Source organism: Phytophthora parasitica, assembly GCF_000247585.1.
Source record: "Phytophthora parasitica INRA-310 unplaced genomic scaffold supercont2.13, whole genome shotgun sequence".
Taxonomy (NCBI): Eukaryota; Oomycota; class Peronosporomycetes; order Peronosporales; family Peronosporaceae; genus Phytophthora; species Phytophthora nicotianae.
In genome coordinates this window covers 385,211-398,264 of record NW_008648999.1, presented here as the reverse complement: position 1 = coordinate 398,264, position 13,054 = coordinate 385,211, and the positions used below count along the sequence as shown (strand labels likewise).

General features: G+C 48.8%; 8 protein-coding genes across 8 annotated transcripts; 7 read left to right on the top strand and 1 right to left on the bottom strand.

The window, feature by feature from the left end:
* Nucleotides 1-1,225: 1,225 nt before the first annotated feature.
* On the top strand, nt 1,226-1,630 carry PPTG_07841 (hypothetical protein; the record flags this gene model as incomplete). Its single annotated transcript, XM_008902211.1, has 1 exon — nt 1,226-1,630. One exon carries the CDS (start codon nt 1,226-1,228, stop codon nt 1,628-1,630), a length of 405 nt encoding a protein of 134 aa, XP_008900459.1.
* A 251-nt stretch (nt 1,631-1,881) lies between these two features.
* Nucleotides 1,882-2,721, top strand: PPTG_07840 (hypothetical protein). Its single transcript, XM_008902210.1, has one exon. The coding sequence runs from the start codon at nt 1,923-1,925 to the stop codon at nt 2,613-2,615; it is 693 nt and encodes a 230-aa protein (XP_008900458.1). The 5' UTR covers nt 1,882-1,922; the 3' UTR covers nt 2,616-2,721.
* PPTG_07838 (hypothetical protein) lies at nt 2,655-5,847 on the bottom strand. Its single transcript, XM_008902208.1, has one exon. The coding sequence runs from the start codon at nt 5,828-5,830 to the stop codon at nt 4,040-4,042; it is 1,791 nt and encodes a 596-aa protein (XP_008900456.1). The 5' UTR covers nt 5,831-5,847; the 3' UTR covers nt 2,655-4,039.
* Nucleotides 2,846-3,997, top strand: PPTG_07839 (hypothetical protein). The gene has a single exon (XM_008902209.1). It carries the CDS (start codon nt 2,953-2,955, stop codon nt 3,733-3,735), a length of 783 nt encoding a protein of 260 aa, XP_008900457.1. The 5' UTR covers nt 2,846-2,952; the 3' UTR covers nt 3,736-3,997.
* A 542-nt stretch (nt 5,848-6,389) lies between the features above and the next one.
* On the top strand, nt 6,390-7,142 carry PPTG_07837 (hypothetical protein; the record flags this gene model as incomplete). Its single annotated transcript, XM_008902207.1, has 1 exon — nt 6,390-7,142. The coding sequence occupies one exon, from the start codon at nt 6,390-6,392 to the stop codon at nt 7,140-7,142; it is 753 nt and encodes a 250-aa protein (XP_008900455.1).
* Nucleotides 7,143-7,913: 771 nt separating this feature from the next.
* On the top strand, nt 7,914-9,040 carry PPTG_07836 (hypothetical protein). Its single transcript, XM_008902206.1, has one exon. The coding sequence runs from the start codon at nt 7,980-7,982 to the stop codon at nt 8,781-8,783; it is 804 nt and encodes a 267-aa protein (XP_008900454.1). The 5' UTR covers nt 7,914-7,979; the 3' UTR covers nt 8,784-9,040.
* Nucleotides 9,041-10,332: 1,292 nt separating this feature from the next.
* On the top strand, nt 10,333-11,142 carry PPTG_07835 (hypothetical protein; the record flags this gene model as incomplete). The annotated part of the gene is made up of 1 exon (XM_008902205.1): nt 10,333-11,142. The coding sequence occupies one exon, from the start codon at nt 10,333-10,335 to the stop codon at nt 11,140-11,142; it is 810 nt and encodes a 269-aa protein (XP_008900453.1).
* Nucleotides 11,143-11,677: 535 nt separating this feature from the next.
* On the top strand, nt 11,678-12,215 carry PPTG_22204 (hypothetical protein). The gene is made up of 2 exons (XM_008902375.1): nt 11,678-11,961; nt 12,027-12,215. The coding sequence occupies exons 1-2, from the start codon at nt 11,920-11,922 to the stop codon at nt 12,126-12,128; spliced, it is 144 nt and encodes a 47-aa protein (XP_008900623.1). The 5' UTR covers nt 11,678-11,919; the 3' UTR covers nt 12,129-12,215.
* Nucleotides 12,216-13,054: the final 839 nt, after the last annotated feature.

Below are 13,054 nucleotides of genomic sequence, written 5' to 3'. Positions count from 1 at the left end.
CATGATATTTATGTTTCTAAACCTCGATTAAACTTCGTGTACGTGGTTAGAAATGGATACGTTTCTATGAACTTCAACTTGTCATTTGAGCGTGGGGGACAATTCTCCGTATGCAAGTGTCAAGACTTTTCGCTCATTCACGACAAGAACTAACGAGTTATTCATTAAACCTCTTTTTTCCTTTGCAAATCTCAGTTTTACATGTTAATAGATGGGATTTCTGCCTTTTGCAGTTGTGAACCGATCGCCAAGAAACAAATAAGCTTAGACCCGCTGAACATTCACTAACGTTTGTTTGACAGCGCAGGTTGGCAAAGCTCACCCAAGCTGTCCGTGATCGAATAACTGCACCAGTTTATTGACCAGATTCACTTAATACACTATTTAAGTGCCGAAACAAAGCTCCACGACCGAATCGCGGAGTCGACGTGAATTGGAAGTGATGGGACCGAGAATTGACGATAGCGACACCAACTCGCGGCAGCAAGATGCAGGGTGCGCTTATAAACGTTGAGGCCAGCCCAATATTGCCGGAGTCTACCTTCACGTGTCCAGAAAGCTCTTCAGTGTGCAAGTTTGTCGAACAAATTTAAGCTCATTGTCTTGCTTCCGCAAGAGCTACTGAATCAACTACTGAATCAGCTACTTGCTTTCCCTTTTCAATGCAGTAGGCTCTGACCACTACTCGACAGCATGATTGCTCTGGAATCGAGATTTCGGAGCCGAAGCTGACGTTGTCAGCCTTTTTAATTGACAAGTGCTTGTAGTTCTGAACTGAAACCGGCAATACTAGTATTCAGCTTATGAGGAAGCGAGTGTCAGTAAACCGCCTGAGAGACCTAGACGACGCATTGTGTTGTGGACACTAACTGTACCACAATGCAGTATTTGCTGCCCGAAGGCTGTGCCACAGACTCTGTGTTGGTAGAGTGTATTACGAAGTATGGAGCTATTACTCCATTCCATGAACCAGGCAGACCACTGCAGAATCTTGAGCTGACTTGCAATTGCAGACGCAATGAACAATCCATTCTCCTCTGGTCAGGAACTTCCTGTGCTACTGGAATTCCGCTTGGACAGGCAAGTGAACTGGCGACAGAAACGCCGAGCGGCCGGAATTGTTGAGTCGTCAAAATTTAAATCCACACAAGGCGTTTTGGCCATCCTGCCAACGCTGTCACTAGTTGCTGTAAGACATCATTCTCACTTTACCGAGCTTGCAGTCATGGCACCGAAGACAGCACTGACATTTGAATTTTTCATGGAGCACGACCAAATTCCAGAGAACCTGTCCATCCTAATTTACACAGAGGAAGAGGAAGTTGAGGATTATTTTGACGCCGAATGGGACGAGGATACTGCTCCAGATTCGCCAGTGTTCTCGGGGAAGACAAGCATTGAGGCTATCTACAGCTCGTGCGCCACGACAGACTCGTCGAGTGTCCTTGGAGGCTGTGTTGCACCAACAACACCAGCCAAGGCAACAACGCCTCACCAGATGAGCAGCACCCCAGTCGTGTTCACGGGGGAGACCCGAGCATCGCCAAGAATGAGTTTCACGACGCCTTTATATCGTCCTAGCGAATTGGGTATCGATCTTACCAGTGGCATTGTGGATCCACGCTTTTGATCGACAATCACCAACTGCTTAGTCGACGTTGCTGTTGTGCGGTAAATGGCTCGCTTGAAGAGCCCGTGGATCGCAGTTCATTATCCATAGTATTGTGTATCACTAGAAACCACTGTTAATGTTTGTAGATCTGAAAGATAATATGGACATTGAAGTGTAAGTTGAAGTTTTCAGAGTGATGGTCTTTGCTCGAGAATAGATGAGCAATAGTATGGAGTCCATACTTATTTCTATTTTTCCACCTTTTTCATGGACCATACTTTTTTATGGTCCATACTTTTTTTTATGGATCATGAAAAGGTGGAAAAAAGAAATAAGTGGCACTAGATCTTCACATTTCTGCATCTGGTCCATGTCGAAGAAGTCGTACGGTCCTGCCAAGAAGATGGCGCCAAGCGCACCATCACCTCATTCCGAGCCTGAAAGCAGTGCTGGCCCAGATGCAGCAATGAACGCAGCAGCTGGAGCGGCAGCAGGAGCAGTTGCAGGAGTGGGTCTTTGGGGGTTCGCTATGCCCGCTGCCAATTTCATCGGATTCACCACAACCGGCATCGCCAGCGGCTCCACGGCCGCGTCGATGATGTCGGCTGCAGCTATTGCTAACGGGGGTGGAGTTGCTAGTGGCAGTGCTGTTGCGGTCTTACAGAGTGTTGGAGCTGTTGGATTGGCGACACCAATCGGCCTAGCCCTCGTTGCTGGTGGAGCGGCCGTTGGCGGCGCGGCATTCCTGATGAAGTCACGCTTGTCCAATCGACAGAGAGAACAAACAGATACAGCGGTGTCTGAAGTTGAAGACGAGGAAAAGAGCGTCTGGGTGCTGGTCGAGATACCGCCTGACTCGGGGAAGCCCGTGATCAGCACGTTCGATGACGACTACAAGGCGCGCAACGCATTCTTGAATTCGCGGGCCACGAGGAAGGCACTGTTCGATCCCGAGAAGCAGATAGTGCTGGAATTTGGATGGGACCATTCGATGTATGAGTAAGGGAGTCATGCTTCGGAAGTCGGACATAATGACATTGAACAGAGCTAATACGACATTGTATATCGACGACATAGTATATGATTGTTTAGCGGTAGTTGCTACGTGTTTGCTTCACTTGTATTGCTGAGACTCGTGCGTACTATCTGCGGCCCACGATCACCGGGAGTTCCGGGACCGGGTGAGGATGAGGGACATTGGAGGATGGTGCGGTATCTTGATTCGAGTTTCTCGAGTAGGATATGAGAACATCAGATTCGAGCTGGCCAATTTGGCCGCCAACGGCCCCATTCGCGTACTTGCTCTACAGTGAACGCCCGCCTACTGCACTGCCTCCATCATGCCGAGCGACGAGACCAAAGAGACGTTGGGTGGAACTGTGAAGCGCGGTGCAGTTGGCGCCGTGGCTGGAGGCGCTGTGGCATATGGGGCTGCTGCCGCTGCAGGACTCACGACGGCCGCTACCACTGTTGCCACGGTATCCGTTGCCCCTATTGTCGCCGGGGCGGGAATTGGTTCGGCTCTCTGGGGAGGAATAACGGCTTCTATCGGCGCATTGGGCTTCACTTCGAGTGGCATTGCAGCCGGATCCACCGCGGCAGGAATGATGTCTTCATCCGCCATTGCGAATGGTGGAGGTGTCGCTGCAGGCGGTCTAGTGGCGACGCTACAGAGTATTGGCGCCGCTGGGTTGGCGACGACTGCGGGCCCCATGCTTGTTAGTGGAGGGGCTTTGGCCGGTGTTGGATATTTAGGTTACACGATGATGACAGCCGTACCTGTTGTTACAGCCGTGATAAGCGGGACTGCGGTGGCCTCAACGGGAGCTATTGCTGGTGCAGTCGTTAGTGCTGTCGGAGTTCCTGTCGCCAACTCGATCAAGTCAGTCTTTCGTCAGAGCCCCGATAACAGCAGGAATGGCTGCTGGGTCCTTGTCGTATTAGCGGAGAAGCCAGGAACGATTCGTTTTCAGACTTTTGACAATGAAGGCGACGGACGTGAGGCGTGTCTGTCGACACCAACCAGCAACGCGTTGTTTGATCCTGACGATAATATCGTGTTGACATACGGTTACCGAGACTCGATGCGCGAGGCGGTGGCAGCATTTCGCAATGGGGAATAAGTAGCTGGCGGAGTTGAGGGTATTCTTTGGTAGCGTTCGCTTGCAAAGTAATGTGCAGATGCGTGTGTAAGGAAGGTATGCATCGGGCTAAAAATCCACCCGTTTGTTACTTCTCGTGTCACTACGAGGCGCGAAAAAAAAATGTACTTGAGAATACTGGAGTGATAGTCTTGCCAGTGCATTGCGTGTCTCGTGGACAGAATAGCTAAACGCGATGTTTGCTTATAAGAAATCCACACATACCGTTTGTTGCCCAGGTACAGCATTTTCGCCTTGTTATTTACTGAATTTCAACGACATTCACTCACTCGTACGCGTGACATTCAGTGGTGCTGTTGTCGACAATCAAGCGCCCGCATTCCGCAGTGACGACCCGGGAAAAGCACCCCTCAGCCGGAGATGCCGACGCATACGTTGCTCGTGTCGAACCATTTCCACCACCATGCCGCGAATCTAGCACGGCGGATGCAGTCAGTGCGGAGTGAACGTCATGCGGTTTATAATCAAATCTAAAACCAATACCGTTGCCTTCCACGGTAGTTGACCTCGTGAAGGAGTTTGCAAATTGCGTCACAAGTACGAACGAGCCATTTTTGCCAATGCGATAGCTCACACTCCCGGCAAGAGGGTAATCTTGCATCTGCGAGACGTCTACAGTTTGTATCTTACCCGTTTTGTCAGACTCGAAAGTTGGTTGAAGTGAGGTGACAGACATCTTCGTTTCCACGTGAGTACGGCTCTCGAACCATTGGTCCAAACCATCAGACGAATACATCTGCGTGTTGGTAAAGTCGAAATGCTGCTGCAGGGTGTACACCTTCCTACCAGTCGAAGTGGTCACACTGGTCTTCACAAACAAATCACGAGCAACGGAGGTCCAAAATGCGCTGTTCAGGTTCGTGACGTTGCCATTTCCAGCTCCAGGCAGCGTGACCATAGCGGGTTCAACGTATCGATCCAGGCGCTCCTGAAGTATTTCTACTCGTGTTGGACGTACAGCTTCGGGGTCTTGAAAAACTAATAAATTGCCATCGATCAGCCAGAAAGCCTCGCCGTAAACCACACGGAACGCGACAGCATGAGATTTGCTACCGAGAAACTTTCCGAGGAACGGAGTAAGGTTCAAAATGTACGTGGGTGCATCAAATGCGCCAATGCCAACGATCGGCTTCCACAGATACGGACTCAGTCCTCCAGTAAACACCAATGGGAACGGCCAGACCACTCCTACCACTTGATCATCAACAAGCACTTGAACCTCCCGAAAAGCACCATCAGCGCCGCATTTGGCGCTGGTTATCTCATCAATATCCTCCCGACTAAAGTTGCTACGTTTCGCAAAGTTTTCTGCAAATGCCGTTGCGAATTGGTCCGGTGGATTGGAGTAATAGAACTCGTCACATTGGTGATGCGATAGGAAGAGTTCGAGATACAGCTCTTCAGTATTACCCGGCAACTTCACCATACGATGTGGTGGTCCTGCTTTAGTTGCTGAAGGTTTCTCTGAAAACCATCCATACGACTTGGTGCTGCTCGAAACCGGTACAATTTGATCCGGTCGCTTGACCTCCTTACCCAAGTCAAGAGGACGATAAAACTCGAGCGATAAGCTCACTTTGAAGGTGCTGGTGTACATGGTGTTCACGATGTTATCCAGAGCGACCACCACGGTCCCCCCGGTCCTGAAGATATCTCCATACAATGATATATCTTTCACTACTTCCCAGTTCACTCGTAAATCTCGTGATGGCTCAGCTGTCGACGTCCGTAGCAGCTCCACCCCGTTCACCCAGACAGCAGCAATGCGGTCGTATTGCACCCCAGCATCACAACTGGCCACCCACTTGAGATAAACGACGGAGTAGTCTTCGTCGCATGGTGGAGCATTGAATTTCTCGACGGCTGGATGCCAGTACGAGTTAGCGAACTCGTGCGTCACAAGGGGCAGAACGCATGGTACTCCGCGCACATTGGCGTACGTTGGCCCACCGACCTCGACCGCTCTCTCCACGCTGCTGGTGTTGCGTTGTGATTGGCTCTGCGCCGCTAATAGAGTCACGGCGGCGTCCCATAGACGACCGAGCACCGCTGCCATTTGGCTCTAATTTTTGGTATTATGGATACTGCCAGTATCCATTTATTTGGCTGGAATCAGATTTTATCCGCAGATATCTTCCCTCCCCACCCCCTTCAGCGCCAATTGTTGTGCTGTTAGATTGCGATTCAGTCATCCTATTCGATGAAAACTGATCAGCCCTGGTGGCTCAAATGATCGTTTATTTGTCTCTCAATAAGAGCACTGCGTTATCTTCATCCGTATCCTTCATCGTTTTATCCTGATCTCCAAAGCCGAACCGTTTGGCTGCCCAGTGAGCATCTGGCCATGCCTGCAACGGCATTATTTACTGTCACGGACTTTAAAACACGAAATTCTGAATGCTGGACTGAAAGGGATTTTGTAGTTTTAATTTGGGGCCAGTTGTGGTCACCACTTCAGTTTGGATACTTATTCCCCTACGAACGAGCGATAACTATACCGATGCGATGCATCAACGTGATCTCACCGTATGCCGCTTGAAGAGCGATATGCACCGTACACGCACTCGGCAATTCGCCAACATCTACATACACAGCTTTAACTTTCAACACGATCAATGATCTCCCCCGAGGTGATGCAAGAATTGCTGTCAGTGCTCCAAGTACTGCACTATCTACCGGAGTCTACTCCATCCGAAAAAGGGTGGACGGAGCACGAGAAACATCTTTTCTGGGTTGCACTCGCCCAACACCCGCAAGGCCCCTGGACGACAATCGCCGAATATATCGGAACCAAGTCGGCTCGTCAAGTCATGACCCACGGCCAGAAGCTGCGCCAGAAGCTCAAACGCTGGAATGAGCGTCTACGAAACAACCCCACCACGAACATGCTGATGCACGGAGTAACCGTGTCTACAAGCGCCGGCCTATCAGCTACTGCCCACGTTTCGGTCGAGGCCATGGGACCATCAACTGACACTCCGATGAGTGGTGCATCGCAGCCATTCGGTGTGGATGGGAATGCAGAACTGATGGTGGATGACGTGAGCATCGTTGGCACGGATGATCTCCGCTCCGGCGACTACAGCATGGCGGGACCAAGCTGCATGGTGGCGCCAGGAATGGGCCTGCCATCGCAGTATTCAAGCAGCCTGCCTACGGAGCGACTCACCCGTCCGAACGTCTCTGAGGACACTACCCGTGTCGTACAGCTGATGCTGTCAGAAACCTCTGAAGAATTCATAGTGACGGACTTCTCGGACGACCCAGAGATACTACCTCAAGATCTACTTGACGATCTGCTCGAAATCCTGTCAGATGACGACCTGAACGAGTTAAGCCAACATCATTACCAACCGAACATGCCCTGATGAGCTCACCGCTAGGACGGTTTGTGTTCCGGTCTCTCTATCTGTATGGCGTACATATCGTTTTGCATTAGAATTTAAATGAAAAGAGTGCATTTTAACTGTCGCCCCAGCGTAACATTTTTTTTTAAATGAGATTCCAGACCACAATGTTGAAGGACCAACACTCACAGTAGATCATCAATCATCTCGTTTAGGTAATTATTTATTTTTAAGATTACTTTGTCGTCAGCTTGAAGTCGAAACTTAAAGATCTGTAACGTCGTAGATACTTTCTGAAGATCTGTCACACAAGTTGAAGCAACATTGATATTCAATGGTGAAATGTCGCTTCGGTGAACTGTGGTAACGATGATGCCAAGGCCTCCGTGGAGGAGAGAGTCCGGCGTTTCCCCCACCCTGTGGCTCTGGCGCTAAGGATATTAATGCAATCGTTTCACCTGCATCTATTTACTTGTGTCCGGAGGCCGCGGGATTAGCCGTTGGTATTTCGCGTGCTGGGTGTGCCTACCTCGTCCATTCGAGACAATGACTTGTATTAATCGACTGTCTGGCTGCCGTCGATCGAAACCGCTCGATCTGAACATGACAGCGGACTATCTGGGACCTAAGTATTATACTCTCCAAATTGTACGAAAGGACAGTTGTGTACGGACCCAAAAGTTGGATTTTACGGCCAAATCTCAACCTTATTCTTCGAAATGCTCTAAAAGCAGCCAAAAGTTTTGACACGGATTCTTGCTTTGAGCGGTCACTATGCTGGTCAAAATGCGCGGGTCATTGACGTTGAATTCACTTACACGATGACACATTTACCAATTTGCTGTGTGCCTCGCAGTAATGATATCCAAGAGAGTTCACGATGAACTGATGGCAGTACAGCGAGTTCTACATTATCTTCCGGTTTCGCCATGTACCGAGTACGGTTGGACCCCACACGAGCGCCAACTCTTTTGGATGGCGCTCGATCAATATCCAAGAGGACCCTGGACAGCCATCGCGGAGTTCATCGGTACCAAGTCAACCCGCCAGGCCATGACGCATGGCCAAAAACTCCGCCAAAAGCTCAAGCGCTGGGGCTCACGTCTTCATCGCAACCCGACAGCACGTTCGCTCATGGGTGGTGTCCCTTTGACCTCGCGCTCAAGTGCCACCGTCGTGACCGGCACAAATGTTGCGATATCGAGTCCTCTTTCTCTAGCTATGGCCCCACCAACGCCATCCGGCCTCGGACCTCCACCAGCATTGACACAATCGCCGCCTTCGCGATCGTACACACTCACAACACAGGGTGAGGCTCGTTCCATGCTAGAGGACGAGGGTAGAAGCCTTCAACACAAAACGGAAAGATTCGTCGGTAATAATTGCAGCAGTTCAAGGGCTATGCACGTACAAGGCAATCCGACGAACGCTGTTGTGTCCGGGAGTTCGGAATTCGACAGCCTATCAATGAGTTATAAACCACACACGACGGAAACTGGTCCAGTTTTACCTGCAGATGCTTCAATATATTTCGGCGAGACAAAGAGCGACGAAGACACTGTAGCTGCACGCCCAATCTCCGAACCAGTAATGCCTGCTCGAAATCTGCTCGATGAGTTGGTAGATACGCTCTGGAGTGACCACCTGGGAGAAACGAAGTAGTCTATATGGTTGGCCCTTACTATTAAGATGGAGTCTGGGTTACATACAATTCGTTTCCAGCTTTCGTTAGTCGACCAGTATCACGGATCTATGGCTTCGCTTGTTAGCGAAGGCTGAGCCCAATTTGTACCAACCCACTTCGTGTTCGGCTCACTGCACAATAAGGAGCGCAGATCCTTCTTTATCCTAGGGTAGCCAAACATGCTTTAAGCTGACTCGTGGTAATTTCCCACCGAATATCCACCATCACTCAAGCCTTTCAAACCATCCGGATATTTCGTTTATTTAGCTGGTCGCACAATCCCCCGCCGGGGACGGTAGACGTTGAAAGCATGGACATATATTCAATATACACAATTCCAGTCTCCACAATCCACCTTGTGTAGACGTTTTGAATCAGCCATTCGTCATTCAACGATTTATTGCAGGTGTACATGCACGGTTCTTTCGGGGTTTTGACTCGAAGTCCAAAGCTGGACCAGGCGCAACACCAGCGTGAATATATTTCTACATCGGAACATGGCTGTGAGGTCACTTGATACGGGTGCTTCTCATTGGCTCTTTGTGTACGCAGTCTTCTCCTTTTCCTAACAGAAAGCAGCCTATCCTTCGTGAATTAGGAGGAGCCGCGAAAAGCCATAACTTTCTGAGAGCCGTCGATACTGACACGATTGCGCCTTCAACTGCCACCCGTGGGTCGGATACCTCTAACAAACTGATCGTCTTGAGGTCTTGATGAGCTTCCGTTTTTTCCACTCCGAGCGCGCCTTGCCAAACTACACGACAGCAGCAATACAAATACCGCTCTGCAACGTGTGAAGTGGGGCGGAAGTTCCGAAATCCTCTATGTAGCGGGTTCAGCATAACTCCAGGGACTTGTTTGTGAATCGTATGCATACCGTATGACAATCTCCCAGCAAGAATGTCAGATGCAGACTGGCAACTTGCAGCTTTGATGTTCGTCAGTGCGCAAGAAGGAACCATTTTCCGGACTTTTTGGATTTAAATGGCCAGATATGGGTTGAAGAGCACTTGGTAGCTGGTATTGTGATCTGGAGTTGATTGGGATCCACAATATGGAGTTTGGAAGCCCGAGTCAAGCCACGAGCGTGAAGCTTCTACGAATGTAGCTATGGCTGGTCTGCCGAGTCTTATCCCGCGTGGGTTTCAATACTATCAAGTACATAAATTGTTACATTAAAAACTACCACCTTGTACATATACAATGTTACCTGCCGGAGCATACCGCGCTCTTTTTCGTTCCCTCTCTAGTCCAGTCGACAACGCGAAACTCCAGTTCGTAGTTAGTGGCGTAAAAATTTATGACAGCAGCCTGATCTTTCGGGCTACTACAAACTAAAGGTTTGCTTCAATCATTACGTTACGTGATGGTAACGTCAATGCCCCTGAGTCGTGAGCAACGCTGACTTGGCTGACAAGATGGTAACGCTACTTTCTGCCGCGATGCCGATCCAAATACCTATGATGCGACGCTCGTTTAGTGCCGATTAAGGTGATACCCGGCTCGGCTGGACGATTTGTTGACAGCATGCTCCTGCGATCACTCGGCAATTTACACTACAACGAAGCACCAGCCATGATCTCCCCCGAGGTCATGCAAGAGCTTCTCGCAGTGAGAAGGGTACTCCATTATCTACCGGAGTCACAGTATACCGAGAAGGGATGGACGCCTCACGAGCAGCAACTCTTCTGGGTTGCGGTCAGTAAATACCCACAGGGCCCATGGTCAGCCATCGCCAAGTACATCGGTACCAAGACAACACGACAAGCCATGACGCACGCGCAAAAGTTGCGACAAAAGCTCAAGCGCTGGAACTCTCGCCTTCGCAGAAACCCGGCTGTGAGCTCCCTTATGGATGAAGTCGTCGTCACGGCGAGTGGTAACGTAGCGTTTCCAGTATCAGCTAATAGGACGCCGAGCGCCAATCCATACAACATTTCTCCGACCGGTTCCCTCACTCCGGTTACAACGCCTTCGACAGTACAGCAGAGAAGCGTTAGAGCTCCCAATGACGTTCCAACTGACCTTGAGAGCAAGGACCACGAACAGCATGGCATACGCTGTTCTCCAGAAAGCTATGTGTCTGTGCCAGCTTCAACCGGCCAGGTCCACCACGGACGATATAAAAACCCAGGTCGGCTCCCAACGCGTTTCACATTCGGTCGCTATCCTCAGTCTCAAGGTCCAATATCAACAAGGCATAATTCTTCTGAAGATCACACACTACCAACTTCCATTCCACACGAATTTGTGGATGAATTAGCCAAATCCTTACTGGAAGAAGATAATGCCGACAACGACGACACCAGAAAAGAACTAAAGGAAATTAACGATTAATACCTCATTGATTAGACAATTAGAACTTAGATTCTTAATTTTTGTGTGTGTGTGTGTGGCGGTGGTGGTGGTAAGGGTCTTCTATTTGGGTTCTATCCTATAGAAACCTGATATCCATTAAGACCAGCTAACAATGAGCTCGTCGGTCGTATTGGGATTCCTGCTGCGTCAATGGTCTCGGTTGTATTTTTGAGATAGTTTTCGAATGGATTGTGTCCCTTCACTTTGACATCGTGATAAGTCTGTGTTGAGGTGGATTATTGCTAATAATTTCGCTGCGGCAAGAAATCCTTCAATGGTTGAATCCACTGACTTGCGAACACCACGCCCAAAGGTTCCTCATAGGTGGTGAGGCTTGGCGTCATTGTGTGAATCTTCATTGGCGTTTTCGCTGCAGCTAGGAGAAGTAGTTTGGTTGTGGTTGTTACTTCAGCGATGTTGGAGATTCCTATCCGGAGTATCACCATTGCATTATCCTTTACAGACGCGTTGACTGCAAGATCGACGTTCCCAGCAATGTAGAGAGTCCAACTCATTACTGATTATTTGCAGTATAGTAGCTCCCCCTTTTTTTTTCTTGTGCTGATCTATTGTTGTTTGGTAGCATACCGTAAAAGTCGGCTCAAGTGCGACACCGATTAGCGGTAAAAATCAAGTCATTTAAAAAACCTTACGAGGTTTTTTTAATGACCCTCTTGAGCGACATCCATCCTCACAACCAGTGGCGCTCCATTGTGCAAACTCCCCGCCTTCCACCCCATATCACACAAGCACACAATGAAGCGCCGCCCTAAGAACAAGAACAAGGTCAAGCTGAAGGTATGTAATCGCGTATCACGTACCTCATACTTAATTCGAAGTCATTTTTAATGTAATAATGACAGGGAGTCGAAGCCTCAAAAGCAAACTCTGTAGCCACTGTCGCGGTACAGATGGGCGTGCATCGCTCGTCTGTATACCGCTGGAGAAAGCAAAGACAAAACTAGATGATGACAAGAAGAATAGAAGCAAGTTCTACGTAAATCCAAAGGCGCATGAGGCACAGCGAGTGTTCTATCCTGATTTAGAAAAGAGGTTTGGGCTTTTTCCATTTTTCTAGTTCATATTTTTCTAATCTATTAGCTGTGATGTCTAGGCTTCTTGAATATGTTTCAGCAATGAGAAAAAACCGCAAACTTTGCGTAACTACGAAGTGCTTAATTTTAATGATGGCAAAGTTCGATCCAGCCTTTACTCGGTCTCGCAACTATGTTGCTCTTCGATCGTGGACTGCGCAATTTCTTAAGAGAAATCGCCTTGTGATTCGGCGCGTCACGCACAAGGGATCAAAAACGCGTAACGATATGCAGGTTGGTCCTAATTAGTGGTAGGTATTTTTTTTTAGGACTAACTTTTTTTTTAAAATGTTGCGGATTCGTTTGCGAATTCTGTGAACTTTGCAGTACCAATGGACGGAATCTTGTCTTTTCACACCAATTACGAGAAAAAGTACTCAAGTCTCTTCAACATGGACCAGACGGCTGTCTTTATTGACAACCCCGGAAAATTAACAGTGGATTACTGTGGAACACACAATATTGACATCGTTTAAGGCGCAGCCGAAAACACAGGGCGATGCAGCGTTTTTTTTGTGCGCTTCAGCATCAGGAGTAAAGTTGAAGCCGTTTATTGTGTTTGCGGGAAAACCGGGGTGCCGAGTTGCTAGTCAAGTTACATCGCAGTCCTTTGGTTGCACGTCGGTGGAGCACACAGTACAAGAAAAAGCCTGCTGTGACCATTCAATTATGAAGGAATGGATTTCAAAGGTATATTTGTCTCAATTATTGATTTTTATATTTTTTCTAATTAAGGATTTTCTTTTTTAAATTATTAGATTTGGCGTCCAAGTGTCACCGGGTGCCGCATGCTGCTT

Excerpts from the sequence above, each read along its gene's own strand:
- PPTG_07840 (XM_008902210.1), top strand. The coding sequence starts at position 1,923 with ATGAAAAGGTGGAAAAAAGAAATAAGTGGCACTAGATCTTCACATTTC.
- PPTG_07839 (XM_008902209.1), top strand. The coding sequence starts at position 2,953 with ATGCCGAGCGACGAGACCAAAGAGACGTTGGGTGGAACTGTGAAGCGC.
- PPTG_07838 (XM_008902208.1), bottom strand. The coding sequence starts at position 5,830 with ATGGCAGCGGTGCTCGGTCGTCTATGGGACGCCGCCGTGACTCTATTA.
- PPTG_07836 (XM_008902206.1), top strand. The coding sequence starts at position 7,980 with ATGATATCCAAGAGAGTTCACGATGAACTGATGGCAGTACAGCGAGTT.
- PPTG_22204 (XM_008902375.1), top strand. The coding sequence starts at position 11,920 with ATGAAGCGCCGCCCTAAGAACAAGAACAAGGTCAAGCTGAAG. Across the intron at positions 11,962-12,026 it reads AGAACAAGGTCAAGCTGAAG|GGAGTCGAAGCCTCAAAAGC; the intron begins GTATGTAATCGC and ends TAATAATGACAG.